The sequence below is a fragment of the Meleagris gallopavo genome, chromosome Z (assembly GCF_905368555.1).
Source record: "Meleagris gallopavo chromosome Z, MGAL_WU_HG_1.1, whole genome shotgun sequence".
Classification (NCBI taxonomy): domain Eukaryota; kingdom Metazoa; phylum Chordata; class Aves; order Galliformes; family Phasianidae; genus Meleagris; species Meleagris gallopavo.
This window is the reverse complement of record NC_139435.1, coordinates 21,184,535-21,203,541: the sequence shown is the minus strand read 5'-3', so window position 1 is coordinate 21,203,541 and position 19,007 is coordinate 21,184,535. Positions and strand designations below refer to the sequence as shown.

The window sequence follows — 19,007 nt, the reverse complement described above, 5'->3', positions numbered from 1 at the left end:
CTGATGATACTCTATTCCATTCATCTTTTCTTACACAGGACCATGGATGTTGTTTGAATCATACTTGATTTGAAAACCAGTAGTTGCCTACTCAGTGGAAAATTCTAGTTCTTTGGTAACCACTCAAGAAAGATCAGGAGGAACTGAGGAAAACAGAAAACAGAGTAATTGAGAGCCAGTATGAAATGTTAGATATGTCAGACTTCTCATTTCACTAGCTGTCTGTGTTACAGATTAAGAAGAAAAATCGCTAAAGACTAGTCCATCTCATAAAATTCTTGAGTTGTCAATGCTTCTTGTGTTACGCTTTTGTGATTGTCATTTGCAGTGTAGTATAATAAAATTAAAGAAATCCAGACCCTCTTTATTGAGATATGCAATGAAATGTTTATGTCAAAATCTCTTTTATGTTATAAAATGTCTTTGTTGTGTCTTGCAAGGCTCTGAGTTGTTATTAAACATGTTGTAGAGGGCTACTGCCCTAATCACTCAAAAGACATAAACATAGCATGTCTCCCAAGATGAAATTCCCTTGTAATGAATATTGGAAAGAAAGGTGAATCATTATATTTCTTTATAATTCTTCCTCTAAATCATTATAAAAAAGAAAAACAAACTAGAAACTCAGGCTTTTTTCCAACTATGTCTCAGAGACAAACAGTTCTGGTATAGCCTTCTGTAAGGAGTAACGTGAATAAGAAACAATCAATTTTAAGTTGGAGCCTTACAAATTTACAAACAGGCTGAAAGTCAACAACTTCAACAGGAGTGGAGCTGATGATTCAGAAGTTTCCTAACTTCACTTCAGAACCCAAGGCAGAAGGGACAAATGAAAAAAAAAAGTTGTTCTCTGTTACAGTGCTGTTTCCTCCTGCAAGAGAAAGCTTCTTCACTTTGTTTCACTTCTAGAAAGCTGAATGAATGGCTGAACATGGACTTACTTTGTTCTCCAACCTCTCTTAAGACTGAAGTGATGCTCACAGAAAGTGGGGTCAAGCAAGCAGGCCATAGCTTCCCTCTTACAGAAACAAAGAAACATTGCTTTTGAAAATGATCTTAGCTTCCCTCCATTCAGAGTTAATCTGTTTCACTCGCATCAGAGAATAAGCTCCAGCACTGGGTGGGGCAGGGTATCACAAGGATGCTCAGATGATTAGACACTCTTTGTCAGAGACTGCTTTCCTCAGCTATCAGGCAGGCTCCCCTGTTCCTCCAGCCCCTGTCACTGTGAAAAACAGGGTGGTATATAGAGATATCAGATTTCATTCACATCCTCTTATAACCACACAGTGAGAGCAAATCTCTCAAACAACTGTATCTTCAGTATGACTGTCAACGGCCCTGAACCACTGCAAGCTGTGTTAATCCAGAGTGGAATCCAAATTTCCTCCATTTCAAGGTTCCTTATCTTCTCTACAGCTCAGGTTTATTCTTCAGCGTTTCTTAATACTATTCCTGTTTTCCTCAGCTTTCCCCTATTCATATTTAAAAAAAAAAAAAAAAAAAAAAAAAAAAAAAGGAGCTTGCAATTATGATAATTATGCAGAGTTCCACCACTCCATGCTGCCATGAAAGTTTTTCCTAACATCATAGAATATTCCAAGTTGGAAGAGACCCAAGGATCATCAAGTCCAGCCCCTGGCTCCAAGCAGTACCACCAGTACAGCAGTACCAGTCCAAACCCCATGTCTGAGAGCGCGGTACAAACACTCCTTGAACTCCGGCTCTTGGTGTCATGTGCAGCCTGTTCCAAAGCCCGACCACCTTCTGGTTCAGACCCTGTCTCCATCCCCCAGCTGCCCCTCCCCTGCACAGCTCCATGCCATTCCCTCGGGCCCTGTTGCTGTCACAGAGCGCAGAGCTCAGCGCTGCCCTCCGCTCCCTGTGAGGAGCTGCAGCCGCCATCAGGCCTCCCCTCAGCTCCTCTGCTCTGCACTGAGCACACCCAGGGGCCTCAGCTGCTCCTCATGTTTTCCCCTCTAGACCCTCTGCCATCTTTATAGCCCTCTGTAGGAAAGTAAAATTCACTAACTGGAGAGAGCTAAGCAGGATCTGCATTCTTCAAAATGGGAAAGTTTGCAGAGGGCTTTTTGATAATACTGTACTGTAAGGAAAAAGAAACTGGGTAGCTTTGCTTGAAGTGTTTGGTTTTTTATCAAAGACATCACGTGATTTGTATCATTATTATGCTTATTATTTTTTAAAAAAAACAGAACAAACCTACTTTCAGAGGGCAGTGAGGCACTGGCACAAGCTGCCCAGAGAAGCTATGGATGCCTACCCTGGAGGCATTTAAGACTGGGTTGGTTGGGCCCTGGGCAGCCTGAGTTAGTAGGTAGCAATCCTGTGCATGGAAGTGGGTTGGAATTTGATGATCTTCTGACCCAAGCCATTCTATGATTCTACGATTCTATGTTTTTATTATTCTATGATTTTATATAGCATGTCTGCACCTTTGTTAAAGTGCTGTGACATGTGCACCATATGTGCTTCAGCATTAAATAAAGCCTCCTCACTGTGCTGGGACATCTGAACATTCAGAAAACCTGTCACATTCTGTGACCTATTACTTATCCACACCTCAACTCAGAAATGAAAACTTGGCCCCCTGCGATCAGCAAGCTTCACTGTGATAACTCTCCTGGCAAAAGGCAGATAAAATAGAGACAAAACCAGAAACAGCCTGAGAACTTTTTTCTTCTATTTCTTCTATTTCTATTTTCTGCTATTTCATAAGCAGAAAAATAAGAGAGAATCAGAATACACAGAGACAAGCTAATGAGATAATCAGGAAAATGAAGTACTTTTCACATAATAATAGTCCTGGAAGGAATAACTTGTTGAACCTAGGAAAATACAGGCTGATAGCATAAGATAGGAAAGAAAATGTTTAGAGTGAATTCACTGAAAAATGTACAACTGTAATTCAGACAGGAATAAATATAAGGCTAGAAGCTAGAAGGAAATCTCACCAGACATTTCTAAATTTAGGAACAGGTTCTGCTATAAGTGGTGAGGACCAAAAACATAACAATTTTTAAGATGGAATGATTTCAGTTCATGACAGAGATTGCAAGAAGTGGTTACCTATGATAGTAGGGTATTAAATTCAGGGAGTCACAATCCCTTTGGCACTCCTGTGTTAATGGCAGCAAAACTAAGCTGGAAGAAAAGATGCATTGTCAGAATTCACACTCTGTTAGGAGAAAGCCAAGAATTCCACAAGTGTGCAGAGCTTGTGGTCAGAACTCTTTCATTCACAAGGGCCCATTATCTGATGCTCAATGTTTATTTTAAGAGGCTCAAATGAGATGTGACTAACTATACACCAATCTTTGCTCGAGTGATTTTTCTGAATTAGCAACAATATGAAGCAGAGTAATCTAGATGGGGAGATGAAAAATAGTCCATGCCAGGATGTTCTAAAGCATGGTAGCTAGTCCCATATTATAAGCCCTCATGTTGTCAAGATAAGTCCAACCAATTGCACCTCCTGCATAATTGTTGCAATCATGGATATGGAGAAAAATAAAAACCATGACATTATTTCATCAATTTGGAAAACTTGATCCCTCCTTGACTTTCTGTTCTGTACAAAAAATAGCAAAAAAAATTTTGTGAATTATTTTTGTATCACCAAAGAAAATGAAAGAAGAAACAAAACAAAACAAACAAAACAACAACAGAAGCATAGCAAATGGTACACAGCACAATTGCTCACCACTAGCCAACTGTTGCCCAATCAGCCTCCAAGCAACAGCAGGTCTCTCAGCCAGTTCCACCACTGTTACTCTTCAGCACAACACCACATAGTACTGGACATTCCCTTGGCCAATTTAGGTCAGCTGTCCTGGTCATGCCCTCTCCCAGCAATTGTCCAGCTCCAGATCCCTCAGTGGCAGGGCAGCACAAGAAGCTGAGATGTCCCTGGCTCTGTGCAGCACTGTACTGCAATAACTGAAACGTCAGAGAGTTTTCAGCACTATTTTCATCACAAGTCCAAAACACAGGACTATATGAACTGCTATGAAGAAAATTAGTTCTATCCCACCAAAGAAGAACAGTAAGATATGATCAAAGGTGATCTAGGAAGGTCTGGTTTATAATTCAAATCAAAATACTTAAGGCACTGCCTCTGTACACAGCTCAGCCAGCTTGTGCCCACTAAATGCTGTTTGCTTATCACTGATCTGAAATATGGCACGGAAGATTTCCTCCAATTAATCAGGAAACAAAACTGCAGCACTAGCTGTGATGCTGCAGTAAATTGAAAATGCTTGTCTCATCTGATTGTGTTGCCTCAATTCTTATAAATATTCCTTCTGGCACACCAGACAAAACTCTGCATTTGTATTTAAGGAAATCTGGCATCACAGTAGTGACACCATAGATGTACTCTGTACAAGTAGAATTCAGTTCACATTTGGTCCAAATAAAATCAATTTAGTTTTCTTCTTTTTCTTTCTTCCAAGGAATCTTCATCTAAATATAAAAATTGCTGGTTCTCCCATAATCCACATTAGCTGTCCTGTTTATTTATGCTTCATCTATTTTTGGGGGTTTTTAAACCTCTTGGAAAGATATCTTCTGAAGGTCTCCGTTCAGCTAACGTGTTAGGGTGAGCAGTGTGATTTTCATGAAGATAGCATAAAGCTCTTTGATTGATAAGCTATTTCACGATGTAACTTGAACCTGAAAGGATGAAACATAGTGTGTTGGAGACTCCCTATCACACTGAGTTTTCCCCTGGGGGTGTGGTAAAGGGCTGAGTGGGACTTTTTTCAAAGGCCGTATCAGAATTGCTTTTTGAATTCAGACATTGATGTTCTCTGGCAAAAAGTAGTCTACAACAATCTTTCAAATCTTTTGCAGACTTGCACATCTGCTTATTGGAAGCAGTTATGTAAGAAATAACTTGTGCATGTAGATCTTTTTTAGGTGCATAGAAGAACGATTCAGGACTACAGCATGTAGTAATAATAGGACAAAATCAAGTTTGAATTTTTTATGATATTGAATTTGTTGCAATATGCACAAAACAGATCAACTGTATCCAATATAGACCTTTTTTTTTTTTCCCCCCATTAGATAAACAGAAAGCCAATTGAAGCAAAAATACACACACTCAACCAGAAGAAAATGAAGACTTCAACTGCCTGCACTTCAGAAAAGGTAAGATTTCAAATACAAGTGAGATATTCCTTTGCTGGTGCAATGTATTTTCAGTCTACATTCTGCTTCAGCTGCCTACCAGACTCTGCATGTGCTTTAATGAGCTTGCCTGTTCCACATTACCCAAACTGTCTTAGAATGTATTTAGGACTCTGAGTACACAAGATTACAGATCCCTTCTGTTTTGTTAGCATTCAGGGGCACAAGACCTGCTTGAAAAATCTACTCTGAAACTCACAGGCTGCCTCATTCTCCCTTTGATGTGTTCCATAGGTATAAAGCAGGACAAAGGAGCTGGCAAAATACTCATCACCGTGCTTGTGGATCTTTGGAGCTTCTTTTTCCTTTGGAGCGTAACAGCTAACAGGTGAAATTGGGTAGAACAAAAACATTACTTTGTTTTTTTCTATTAATTTACTTGATGCAATCCAGACTAAGTGGAAGAGCCTAATATTGCATACTGAGCAGGTTGATAGCCTGCATTGTCTTTTACTGCAGAATTTAAGTAAGCAAATAAAGAAAAACATTAAGAGAAATGCTTAACCACATCTATAGTAAGGCATAAGACTGAGAAATCATTTAATTAACAGAAGAAGCGAAGAGATAGTGCTCTCTTCTAACCGTTACTGAGATTTTAAGCTTATCACTGAAGATGGCATAATTTAACCTGTTCTGAATAGCAGAAAAATTTAAGGCATATACAATTCTGACTGAAATCCATGCAAGAAAAAGCTAAAATATTAAACACTTGAAAATGTAGTCCGATGCAAAAGGTATTTCAGAAATAATAGCTCAGCTTCTGTTAAACATTAAAAGGTTACTACAGCACCTGTACCTGAGCTACAATTAAAAACAGGTTCTTACTCCTATGGCAAAATCTGGTTTATAAAATTCTGTCCTTTGTTTTGATTGGCAGTGTGTTCTCCGTACTTCACACTGTTGATTTTTTTTTTCTTTAAATGGAAGTAACATTCATACTGAGACCTAGCTCCAGCAATCATCACACGGTCTTGCCTTATTGGGTTTCCTTCTTTTCAGTATACCCCTGACCCTAGTGGCTACACTATTTTTGATACAAGACAGGATGCCATGGGCCTCCTTGGCCATCTGAGCACTTTTATTTTACTCTGAGGCTGGAACTCTGCAACCCACTATCAAAATCTCTCTCATCTATGACCTGTGTTACCTCTTTGTCAGTTTTTCCTTACTACTCATGAATTACTACTATTCTCTTTCTGTTCTTTGTGAGAAGTGCTGTCAAGGCAGATATTTGGATTTCTCAGGTAAGAGGGATTTTAACTTTGCATGCATGTCTGTCTACCTCCCTTCATCATTTTGGAACGTGCTCCCAAGCCCATACAATCTCATTACTAGGAAACTCCCTGTAACACCCAGTAGAATTGAATGCTCATTTGTATTCAGAAAATCTGATAAGATATTGATGGTGCAATTAGTCACATACTGCCACTGTACAGCAGGCTCAGAACCACGTCCATACCTTTATTTTTAAACAAGTGATTCATTTTAAACAGATATATATATATATATATATATATATTTGCTATTTATTATTCAACTTGAAATACATTATGTTTGCCGAGATAATTTAAAAATTTGCCTATCACCAGGTAGGTCTGAATCCAGTGTCTGCTTGCAGCTGTCTAAACACAGAGGGGAAATTTCCCTAGAGTACTGAAATTTTCTGAAAATTTCCCTTTACTGTGTTAGCAGCAACTCCTATGCTAGTTCTGATGGCTTCTGTGCCTAGAGTTATTTTAAATGTTCTATGATCAGACTTCATAGGCGTGGAACTTGTAGTCACACCTGATGTGTGATTTTTATCTGCAGTAAAGCTCCTAGTGTTGCTACCAATAATGAAGATACAGCATGTTTGCAATGCTGATGTTATTTTGAGTGGGAAAAGGAGGCAGAAAGAGAAGACAGGCAGGATCTGCTGCTACACTATTTCTGCAGTATCCAAAGATTCATGTTAGAGTAAGTCACAAACTTTGCCTTACTTTTGATATCAGTATTTCCAATTCACATTGATATTTAGCCTAGATTTCAAAGATGCTTGAATCACCTACCTAAGTTTGCACTGCTGATATTTTATACACATTTAAGAATCATGTTGTTACTTCTTGCAAACAGCAGGGGTGAAAGTTTCTACTTCTCATAAACATGAAGTTAGGATTTTGTAAATATATTTAATAAACATAAGCTTGAAAGTCCAGCACATTAACAAGCAGGTTATTTGTATTCAACCAATGCAATTACAGCTAGTAGATTGAAAAGGAAGTTAGAAAAGGAAGTGTAAAGAATAGACTATAAACAGTGTAATGTTGATGGTAATCATTATGCTTCTTTTCAGAGAAGATGAAGAACTCTCTGCTTGCAGCTATCATTTTATTTGCAGCAGGTGAGTTCTCATTTGATGCATGATTTACTACTGTTTATACGTAGTAAAAATTCTAAAGATTACTCAAAGACAAGGATGTATGACTTAAGTCATTAATGGATTAAAGACTCTGGATAGAAGAAACTACAATTAGTAACAGATTTTCCTATTGATTTTACAGTTGTCTTGTTAAATGCATTCTTTTTTATTCCCTAGATTCCTGCAACTATTTAAGCTGGGATTTTCCATTTTGCAAGCAGCTTTCAGGTGCGTAAACATTTCTCACATGATGCCTACTTAATGACAAAGATGGAGATCTTTGCTGATGGAAATATACCAGCCGAAGTGATTGCATTTGAAATATGGCATAGGGCTTTTTGGTTGAAATTCATAATGTAGAAACTGTGAATTTCTGACTGTGTTCCAAGACCTCACTCCCTATTGCAGGGCTGAAGGCACAGGGTCTATCTCTGTTTCTAGTTTCTGGGGGCCTCCTAGTGGCCTCCTCAAAAGACAGTAAAATCTGTAACGTTTATATTAACAAACTTTTATGGTTTAGACTTAATTAATACACTACTGTCAATGGCAAAATGGATCATTCAAATATGTATCAATAGAGAATATGGTGGTCATGTGGAATTTATTGTAGGCAGAAATAATCCTACTTGCTAAGAGACACAGCAAGGAAGATACATTTTTTAGAACATAGTACTGCATGAGATATCATAGTAAGACTATTTATCTGAAACTAGCCGTGCATTATTTTCTAAGCCTTGCTGTTATCCCACTGGACTAAATTCAAAGTGCTACTGAGAATACCAGACAAATTAGAACAAAAACAATTCTAGAGTGAAAAAACTATGCCTCATCTGTCTGCCTGCCTGTTTCTTTGTTTTAAAAAGGAAATTAGATTGTGGTATCTTTGGTACAGGAAAAGTATTCTCTTTGTACATCTCTGAGTGCTGTCTTGGTACAGGCCTACAAGGTGTAAGGTGCAAGGTGTAGAGGAATTAACAATACCTATGTTCTTTCAGGGAAAGCAGTACAGTAAAACTAAAAATGAGTAGGATAAAACTGAATGTGCATATGTGCACTAAATCTCCCAATTGTAGGACAAGTGAAAACATGGTAATAAAGTATTGTCAGCTGAAGAGTGTAATGCAGAACTTGAGTATATGGGCTGGGGCAGCAGGTGTGGGGTAAGCTAATACAGAGTTTCCACGCATAAAAAATAATGCTACTATTTTGCCTTTAGTATTTTTAAACTCTCTCATAGGGAAAAAAAAATTTTTCTGGTAAGATCAAGAGCATAAAGAACAATACAAGCCCCTTCTTTTCTTTAAGCAGACAGGTCTGCAACAATGTGGTCACCACTTGGATCTCAGTATCAAACATTTCCTGTTTAATATTGATAAATTTATTGGCATCTTATTAAGCCTACTAAATACAAGAAGAACAGGGTGCTATTCATTATGGGAAAAAAAAAAAAAGTTACATTGAGTATCTATGCATTTTGAGATCCTTATCTACTTTTCTGAAAGAAAAAAAAAAAGAAAGAAAGAAAGAAAAAACCTAACCAAACAAAAAAACCACCCGCATTTTCTTTCTGCACCTCTTTTTAAAAGTGTGGATGATACTTTGGCTGATTCTTCAGATAGTAAAACACAAGGCAAAAGGAGGACAGTCAGATTTTATGACTACAGTTTCTGATAAGAGATTTCTGAAGTATTAAAGTATGTTTAACCACTACAGATTAATACATTCTTTAAGAAGATCATTAGTGTTTAACTACACCTTATCTGAAGCACACACATATGATCAATTGCAAAACAAAACTAAACAAAACAAAACAAAACAAAAAACACAAAACCTTTTACCAAAAATTAAGCACAAGTCGTTCTGCTTGAAAATTCATGCTCCTGCTTTGTAATGCAATCATTACGAGTTTGGGAGCATACAGCAGACTATGATTCTCTTCTGAACTCCAGGTGATTGATGATTTTGGACTAATTCTGGAGTCTGGTCAATCCATTCTTGAAAAATAGTCCTAACTACATTGGTGTAATGATTTGCAAGAAATTCTCCAGTAAACCTTACAGGTTGGAAACTGTAGAAATATCACATTTGTCCTTGGTGTTGATAACCAAAATGCCAGCTCTCTTTTTTTTTTCATCCACATTTAAAATTAATTGATTAAGAAATAAATTTCTGCATGGAATTAATTTCTAAGATGTGTGTGAGGTCTAAAAGACCCTCAGTTTCGGCCTACACTTTCCAAAATGTCTACAGACTCATGTTGAAGAGTCAGTAAGTTGCCACTGACAAAGCTGTTGCCACATGTAGTTTGTAATCCTTCCAACAAACAGTCTTCACACACACAGGACAGTTGCTCCTTGTTCTGAAAGGTTCTCAAGCCATAGTAACTCCCCAGTGAACATGGGTTGCTCTGAAGATCTGGAGCAACCTCCCAGGAGGCACTGTCTCATACGTGTTTCAGCAAACAGCTGAGTGGTGCCACACAGTTCCTGTTCCCAGTCTGTCACACTAGCAGAGACACTGAGGGCACAACAGACTCTGTCTGACAGAGACAAAAAGTGCGAAACCACAGAAAAGAGAATTGGAAGGCAGAAACCAAAGGTATGCTAGGGTAGAGGTTTCATAGCAATTTTGTCATATGCTATAGGGAAATTACCTTGCAAGAGCTTTCCTCAAAGTTACCCAAAAAGATGATCAAAAAATATAAATGCTTCTTTGCATTCATGAAATTATTTTGTGCCAGGGAAAGCCATAGTGCTTTCCATGGTATGAAGGTACTCCAATCAAACTAGAAGAAAACCAATTCAAGCTCTAAAGAAGAGCAGGGGCAAGCAGGAAGCAAAACTGTCACTGCTGTGGGAGAGAAGTGCTGCTCAAAGGTGTCACAACACAGAAGCTGCAGGAAAGAGAGTGTTTCCATACTGTGTTGTTTTGGTGCAGAATAGCTCTTAAATGAAACATAAAACATAGGGAGAATGGTTCTTTTTCTACAGTCACATAAGAAAACTATGTTTTAGTTGGAAACATGTTTAAATTCTCTAAATGTTTCTTGTTTAAACGTTAGTGAGCTGCTTACCTTGAGAACAAACGTGACATAAGGTCATACAACAGCTACTTATTTCATTTTACAAAAAATACAGCTTGTTTTATATTTTTTCTCTTTTGATTCTGCTAGTTATCTTGCCCCTGTTGATTGTAAGTAGTTGTTGGTGATGGGTCTTTTCCAGTCCATATATTTCATCTTACAGATTGGGACAACGAATTGACCTGTTATAAAGAACTAAATGAGGATCTAACCTGTACCTGGCTGCCAGCACCCAGTGCTCCAAATAGTATTAATTACACTTTATTCTTAAAATGGTAAGTCTAAAAGTTACCTTCAGAAAATGAATAGTTATCATTGCTGTCTGGTCATTCCTATCTGCCTAAATTTACATATTTAATCACATTGCAGGCTGTTACACAGTACTGATCAAGCCTTTCAGTTTCAATTCTTACTGAGAAGAGCTGCACATTTCAAACTGCAGGGAGAGTGACACTGGCAGCACACATGGTATTAAGCAGACACTTCTGTTTGCTTTATAACCAATGCAGAAACAGCTGGAATTTGTGCTTAAAAAGAACAGATTTACAGAAAAGTTTGAAATAGATGCTTAGAGTCAACAACCATTGTCTAATCTGAAGAAGAGTGATATACCTTTTTCTAATTTCTTGAGGAGTGCCCAGAAAACTACTAAGGATTGGACTGAGAGGACCTCAGTTGTAGCAACTGTACTTACCTGTCTTTTCCACAGATTCATTAAAATCTGAGCAAGCTAAAACCTCCACCTTCCCTCCTAGTTTTAAAGAAAAGACAACAGAACAAACATGTGGGTTAGTAACCATATTTCAGAGACATGACATTAGCTCTTCCAACCAACAATTGTATTCACTATCCACTGAGAACATGGAAATGATACTACTACTACCCTCCCTCCACCCAATAAACAATGTTCTATCCAAGAAATAATTTCCTCATTCTGCAATTTGTTAGTCATTAGTCATCTTTCCATGCATCAAAAATCTCTGTTTGAAACTTTATTTCCCAAGACCAATTAATAATTACTTTTGTCTACTGAGTTGCAGCAAACATTCAACACTAATGCATTCTAAGACTAAAAGATTGAGTTTCGTTATGCAATATTATGATGTTAAACCAGATAATGAAATGCTATATATGCCACATTCAAAAAAATAAAATAGATTCTGAAGTATCTTATTGCAGTTGCAAGTTAGCGAGTTTAATAGGTGAAATTAAATTGTAAATGTTAATAACAAAATATGTCTATCTTCAGTTGCTCCATTTTTTTAAGAGAACTAAAGCAAAGAACTCAGATAAAATGTAGATGGGCAGATTAAATCAACATATGCCCACTGGATTGTTAATGTTACTGCCTCCAAATCTTTATTACAAAAGGAATTTTTCTCACTTTACATCTTTGTATTTTGGATTTGCCATGAGATTAAGGGCATGTTTAGAAAAAGGGAGCTGACATCACAAACACAATTATGACACTGTTGGCAAATTCTGATACTCACTGCTGATTATTTTACCACAGAGCACAGTGCTCTTTGCATTAAAAAGTGCTGTGGTTAGAAGCATCTCCGAAAACTAAGGAATTCTGCACTGGGAAATTCCCCAGGGAGATCTTCTGCACACTGCAGAGCAGCACAGTGGCAGTCTCAAGACTGTGATTGCTCTCCTAACCACTGTGGCTATTTTCCCAATGACAGAAGAAGTGCATGGCAATAAATACCAAACCACACTGAATTTGTTGTCTTGCCTCCTGGATTTTCCAGGAGCCCTTTTTTCTTGGAGGGAGAGAAGAACTTGTGAAACTGCTCTCTTTCTACAAAGATGCTGTCAGCTAAAGTATTTGTAATGTAGTTGCTCTTTGTATGTCCAGTCAAAATCAGAGTGTATTATTGGTAAATTGCAGAGTTGATGTTATGAACAGAAAAGGCAGTAAAAAGGGAAAGAGATGGTAGGAAAGGAGAGATGCAATTATCTCACAGAGATACAAGTTTTCCCAAGTTACAGTCAGAATTTGAACCTCCGTCTCCTAGGCTTCAGCTTGATAATCCCAAAGAAAAACTTTCTTCTCCCTTTTCATTGTTTTAGAAGGAAAATAATAAGCATTTGAAAGGATTTTTTTCCTGCTTGCCTAGAAGATGACATCACTCCATCTGCAAGCAATGTTAGATTAGCATTGATTTTTTTCCTTTTCTTTGCACTTTACAATTTAATTGTCAGGATGAAAAGGATTAAAGAATAACACCTCCACAGAGATGTTCAAATCAAGCATTCAAAATCATAGTTTGAAATATTAATGGCTGATTCACAACTAGTCTGAAGCAAAAGACAAGGAGTTTTGTTCTGTTATAAAATATTCTATCATGATCAGCACATTTAATACTTGAAGTATCTAGGTATGTAATTAGTATTCTTATCCATTTTTTTTTAAGAATATTGAATTAGAACAGCTTTAGCCTTGAAAAATCTGTTTTGTATGCATCAGAGAGCAAAGGACAGAGCAGGGTCTTGGGGGATGTCCAAACAGAACAGGAACAGTCTTCCATTTAATGCCTTTTCCTAAAGAAATACTGAGTGTGAGAAAACAAACATACACACAAAAAAGTTAAATCTTATTTCCCCAAGTCCTGCTTTTCTTTACACATTCTTTGTATTCACATGTACTCCCAAATCCTACATACTCAGGACCACAGTTCTGCTGCAACTGCATACATGAAGAACATCTTGCAGAAACTTAAGCTTTCACTACAGATCAAAGGAAAAGGCTTAAACCTCAGCTAGCTTCCAGAAGGTTTCCTCTTAAAAGGGAATTTTGGGACAGTGTACACTGACTGCCTCCTGCACTTGCTCTTCTTCCTGCTGTTAACTGCTTTGAGCAATGGTATTGGATGAGATGATCTCCATATATCCAGTCCAATCTATTTTGAGACTCAGTGAATTGTGGAATCCTGGCTGCATTAAATGGCTTAGGCCATAGCAAAGTAAACTGCCTAAATGGCTTCAAGTACTTCTGGAGAGTCAATACATGTTACGGCCACTGAGTTTTTTTTAAATTTATAATACAGACTTGGCCTCTGTTGGCTTGATTGAGAATCAAAGTTGTACAACGTATGTTTCCATTATCCAGCCTGAAGTATATAGCAATTACAAAAATCATTTTTATATAAAAGCTTTACTGTACAGTCGCATAAGTTGAAGGCAGTTTTTCTCTTGCAAATATATTTTTTAGATGGTAGACCTGCCCTATTAACTTACTTTTACCATGACAGCTTCAACTGTCGCACAAGGCTGCTGAAGGAGAAGTAGGCTTGAAGACTTACTTGAACAAAACTGGTGATATTTTTTGCTACTAGGGAGTACAGTTAAGCCTGTATAATAAATCATTTGTAACAGAAGTCACAAAGTCACAAAGTTACAAAGATATGTTTGTTTTGGTATTTTTCTTGAGTGTTCTTGAAGGTAAGTGAGGATGAGGGGAGTACCTGCTTATGCAACTCCTGTGTAAATACTCCAGTATCTGAGGTCCAACTTTTAGTAACCTTCAAGTAGCGGAATTCCCTTCCTGAAAAAAAGTCACAACTGCAAACACACAGAAGCATCAGATACCAGCAATCACAAACTCTGGAAGAAAACAATGAAACTTCTTGGACTTTCTGTACAGTAGGCAGATTTACTGAAGAGAAGTCTATAGATCTGAGGAGTGAGGGGTCTTTTAAACGTCATTGTCTTATTTAAACACGAATGTCTTGTTTCAGCAAAGCATCAGATCTTAATTCATAAAGACATGCATGCAACTCATAAAACCAGACATTTTTTATATGTTTGTCATAATTTAGATTCAGTAAATGGGAAATTTTGCTATTCAAAAGGAATTTATTTTCCTCTACGATAGGTGGCAAGTAGACTTTATGCAAGTAATTTCTAATCTAACAGTACCTTCTAAAAGCTGTTTATGTCCCATTTTAATCTTAAAGAAAACTCTAAAGATTTTTTCTTTTATCACACTGCTCCTCACAAATGTAAAGAATTTAGCAGTTCTCCAGTACACAACGTGAATTTGCAAGTTTAAGCTAGGATTGCTAGGATACTGGAATTACATTTGCTGTTTCAAGGTGCTCAGTCCTCACTTTCAAGTTTTCAAAATGATGACTTTGTTTGTGAGTACCTGGAAAGCTATGAGTTGTTATAATGATACTTATGAGGAAAAAAAAGTGTATGATAAACCAGCAAAAAGTTTGGCCTTCATTCTTATTCCTCTTCTCTGAAGGGAGAGAATCACAAAACTTTTTAGAAGAAATACATCATCACCTTCCATCACAATAGAACGAAAAAATCTCTTCATGAACCGTTCTGCTTCTATCTGGATAGCAGTGAACTATGCCCATGCCAGCTGTGTGAAAGGAAAGAACATCTCAGTTACACCAAGAAAAGCAGGTATTATATCTTCATGATTTGTATTACTGCAGTGTCCTGCTGAAGCAATGGCATGATTTTCTTCAAAATTATTTTCAAAATGTTAACTCCTGCTATACACTTGTCCTTTTCACTGATTCAGAGCACTGCAGTTTGGCTTCTTTACTGGCTTCTTTATGAAATCTTTATTGAAGTCCATAGCAGAAGTCCATCCATTTTTATATCAGGACTTTAAATAATTTGCAGAACTATAAAATACTGATACCCAAAAAACTATATAGTGACATTTGCATACCATACTTCACTAGCTTCCTCTATTTCTGATGGTTTTTGTAACTTCTTTATCATAGAACCATAGAATCATAGAATTGCTCAGTTTGGAAAAGACATTAATCATCAACAAGTCCAACCACAACCTAACCATAGTACCCTAACCTTAATAACTCTCCACTAAAATGTGAGGAATCACAGGTTTACAAAGAACAGGCTGATGCAGTATCATACAGTCAAGAAATTTTTTCTACAGAAAATTCACATTTTGGGAAAACTTAAAATTTCAACTATTTTCTAAGGCCAGTTACCTGTTACACTGTACTACAAGGGGCATGCAAAAAAAAAATAATCCTATGAACTATGCACTGCAGATGCCTATTCACAGATTCTCTACTGAGTTAACTTCAAGATCTTCCAAAATCCTTAACTTCCCAGAGAAACAATGTTTCAAAAATGCTTCTCATTGCTAAAAGGCACTATCAGTAAAACCCAAATTATCACTATGACCTCCTTGGGAGATTTTCAGAGGGAAAACTATCTCTATTTGGATTAAAAAATTATATAGCTAAACACAGTTGCTGAAATTGGAAGCTATTAAGAAGTTCCGGAAACTTTTTTACAGTTCACGATTAGAAGTACTCTTGACATTTTGATTTTGCCTTTCAGACTCACTGAGCACCTGTTTAGAGAAGGGATTTTACTGATATCAGAAGAAGCATTCACAAAAGAATTGCACACACAAACCCAAATTTGTTGACACTATAAAAATTTAGTAAATACTTATTTCCAGTTTTTCTAAGTCTCATAGTGTTCGATGTTCTCAGCCAACTCTTCCATTTTTGATAAAACACACCTAGTTGACATATAATATCCAAAGCTTTCCTGCTTCCCCTGTACTGATGACACTGATGATCTGTTCCCAATTACAGGGAAGTGTTTGACACCATCTAACATACAAGCTCATCAGATCACAAAGCAATTGGTCATAAAATGGAACTTATCCACAACTCCTACAGAATATGAGTTGAGATACAGAGAGGCACTGACAGAAGCCAGTCAGTGGACAAGGGTAAGCATTTCCATATGCCTCTTGAGAACATGAGGAGGTTTATTGTCAGCTCAGTAGTACATAGTACATACAGCTACATGGCAGGATATAAACAGGACATAGTTGTAGCACACAAAAACGTGGATAGCAAGAGAACACAGCACATGATTTGCTGGCAAATCTCACAGTGTTCTCTTAGTTGCACGCCAACAGATTCTGAACTGTTTGAAAGAGAAAAATTAGTAGTTTTACACTGAAAAAAAGAAAGCCAATATCACTATGTCATATGGTACATTAACTTGTCAATAAGACACAACGACCGAGGAAAAGCTGAAGATCTAGAAGGGGTATCAGAAATGATACTCAGATCTGATTACACTTTAATTAAAAGACTACATTACTTTCTTTACTATTATCATTAGAGACCAGTTTGCTGTAATATTGTTCTTCAGAATGCCAGTAAAGATCAAAGTCAAATAAGTGATAATTTTTCAATGTATGTAACATTGAATCCAATTTCAAGAGGGGGTTAACCTGCACTAGTGCCTACATGTCCTGACAGAACATAATTAGTTAAAAAAGGGAATATCATCTTTCAAGTATGAAATAAAATTCACTATATGTGTAGTAATTCTTCATTGATGATGGCAACTGCTACTTTTGGTCCGAATAATAGTTTTTGATTGAGAAAATCATTAATATAAGATTGTCTTATTGCTGCCACATATCTTAAACATCATTTGCTTTTAGGTGCCCATAGAAAGCAATGCTATCAACATCACTGTTTCAAATGCTACATCTTCGTATATCATTCAGCTCAGATGTATAACCAAGGATGGTCTTCATTGTGTTTGCATTTGGAGTAAAGAGATTTTGGTCCCTCACAGTAAGTTAATTTCATGGGAACAAGCATAAGTGGAAAAACCCTTTTCCAATTTTATAATGTACGAACATAATCAAATACTGTTGAAAATATTAAGACCAACCTGATTTCTATGAGTGCGTATCTCTATCTTTTCCCATATTTACCAGAGCTCATGAACAAGCCAAGAATATCATATAATGCAACTACAGAAATATCACCAGGCAGAAGAAGTGTTCTTCTTAAGTGGGAGGTAATTTTCTCTCATTATATTATAACCATACCATTAATTCATTATTTTATAGGGGAAGAACAGACTTTCTCATTGTATCAGGACTACAGTATACAAGAAAAAGGTATTGAATATTGAACTTGTGCTTTAGGATTCACTGCATTAGTATGGTGATAAATTAGGTTCCAGAAATTAGCAAGGAAAAACCACAATAATTTATAAACTATTTAAATTTATAGAAACTTCCAGGCTCAAATCACTGACTAGAATAAAGATTCTTTCCAGTTAGCAGTAAACACTGGTGAATCTCAGGTTAACTATGAAATTAATTTTCCTTGAATAAACTTTATAAGCCATATACAAGTGACATATCTTGTGTTAGACATGTTCCTAAGGAGCATTATTATTCTCAAGAGAGATAAAAACTTCTTAGAAAAGCATTTTGTAAGACTACTGATTTAAATATTCAGAAGTGCAAGTACACTATAATGAGAGAAAAGGAGCTTACAAAAACAATACCTAGCTGAACATATCCCATAACAACATTTAAAATTCACTCTATAAATCATAGGCTTCCCCTTTTCTGTAGCAGGTGTCATTATCAGACTGACTGTGTTCATCAGTCACTCTTACTAGCTGAAGTTCTCTTGATAAGAAAAGGATAGCTGACAATCTGGAATTCCCATTTAAAGGGCCCACGGGTCCACAAGCAAGATCTTACCATTGTTTTTTAGTTGGAAGCACACTCTATCCTATGCTGAGAGAATGAACACCTACAAATTCTCAGAAACTTACCATAGGAAATGTCTGAAGCAGAGTCTGTGTCTGTCTCTGAAGACAGAGGTTGGCAGAGTTTTTAAATATCAAAAAGATATGGGAAGTTTTGTAACGACTCCTTTCTGTTTCTGTTAAGGGAAAGAAAAAAATAGCAGAGAAAGTAGACATCTCCTCTGGTTAGGATGAGATATCCCTTCTTTTCCTTTATCTCCTATGAAGAAGGAAAAGCTACAAAGTAAATGATTCGCTTTATGTGAAAGTAAATTGTACGTGGCAATTCCAATGTTAAGAGAAGAAAACAGTCTCTACTGATGAACTTTAATTTAAAAATACCTACATTAAATACAGGATCAAGGCTAGGAGCTTCTTTCAGGATAACTCTTGTACTGAACTAGTATAGTAAATAAGGTTCAAGTACACTTTTAAAGGGTTGAGGAAAGGAGTATACCTGATAATTAAAATGTTTAAATGAATGGGAAAAAAAGAGGTAGGGGGAAAAGGAATGCTCACCTGACATAGTTGTTTAAGCCAATTTCAAACAAAAAAAAAAAAAAAAACCAAAAAATTTAAATGTCATAGTCTACCTGTAGTTCCTCTGACTTTTTTTGGTGTTCAACGTGTAAGTTTTACATAGGTTTGATAAAAAGGCACAGAAAAGGTGATTTCATCTCTAAACGTCCAACTGGGAAGTGCATACTATTTTTATAGAAATGAGATCTCCTG

The 19,007-nt window shown here is 36.8% G+C and overlaps 1 protein-coding gene across 1 annotated transcript in view; it reads left to right on the top strand.

Moving 5' to 3' along the window:
• The first annotated feature begins 7,543 nt into the window (after positions 1 to 7,543).
• Positions 7,544 to 19,007, top strand: part of LOC104914934 (interleukin-6 receptor subunit beta-like) — a 29,809-nt gene continuing 18,345 nt past the window's right edge. The window contains exons 1-7 of the mRNA XM_085213036.1: positions 7,544 to 7,591; positions 7,787 to 7,837; positions 10,855 to 10,966; positions 14,947 to 15,113; positions 16,295 to 16,434; positions 17,164 to 17,299; positions 17,446 to 17,528. Coding sequence (XP_085069162.1) covers positions 7,549 to 7,591; positions 7,787 to 7,837; positions 10,855 to 10,966; positions 14,947 to 15,113; positions 16,295 to 16,434; positions 17,164 to 17,299; positions 17,446 to 17,528 — 732 coding nt within the window. The 5' untranslated portion in view covers positions 7,544 to 7,548. The remainder of the gene's footprint in view (positions 7,592 to 7,786; positions 7,838 to 10,854; positions 10,967 to 14,946; positions 15,114 to 16,294; positions 16,435 to 17,163; positions 17,300 to 17,445; positions 17,529 to 19,007) is intronic.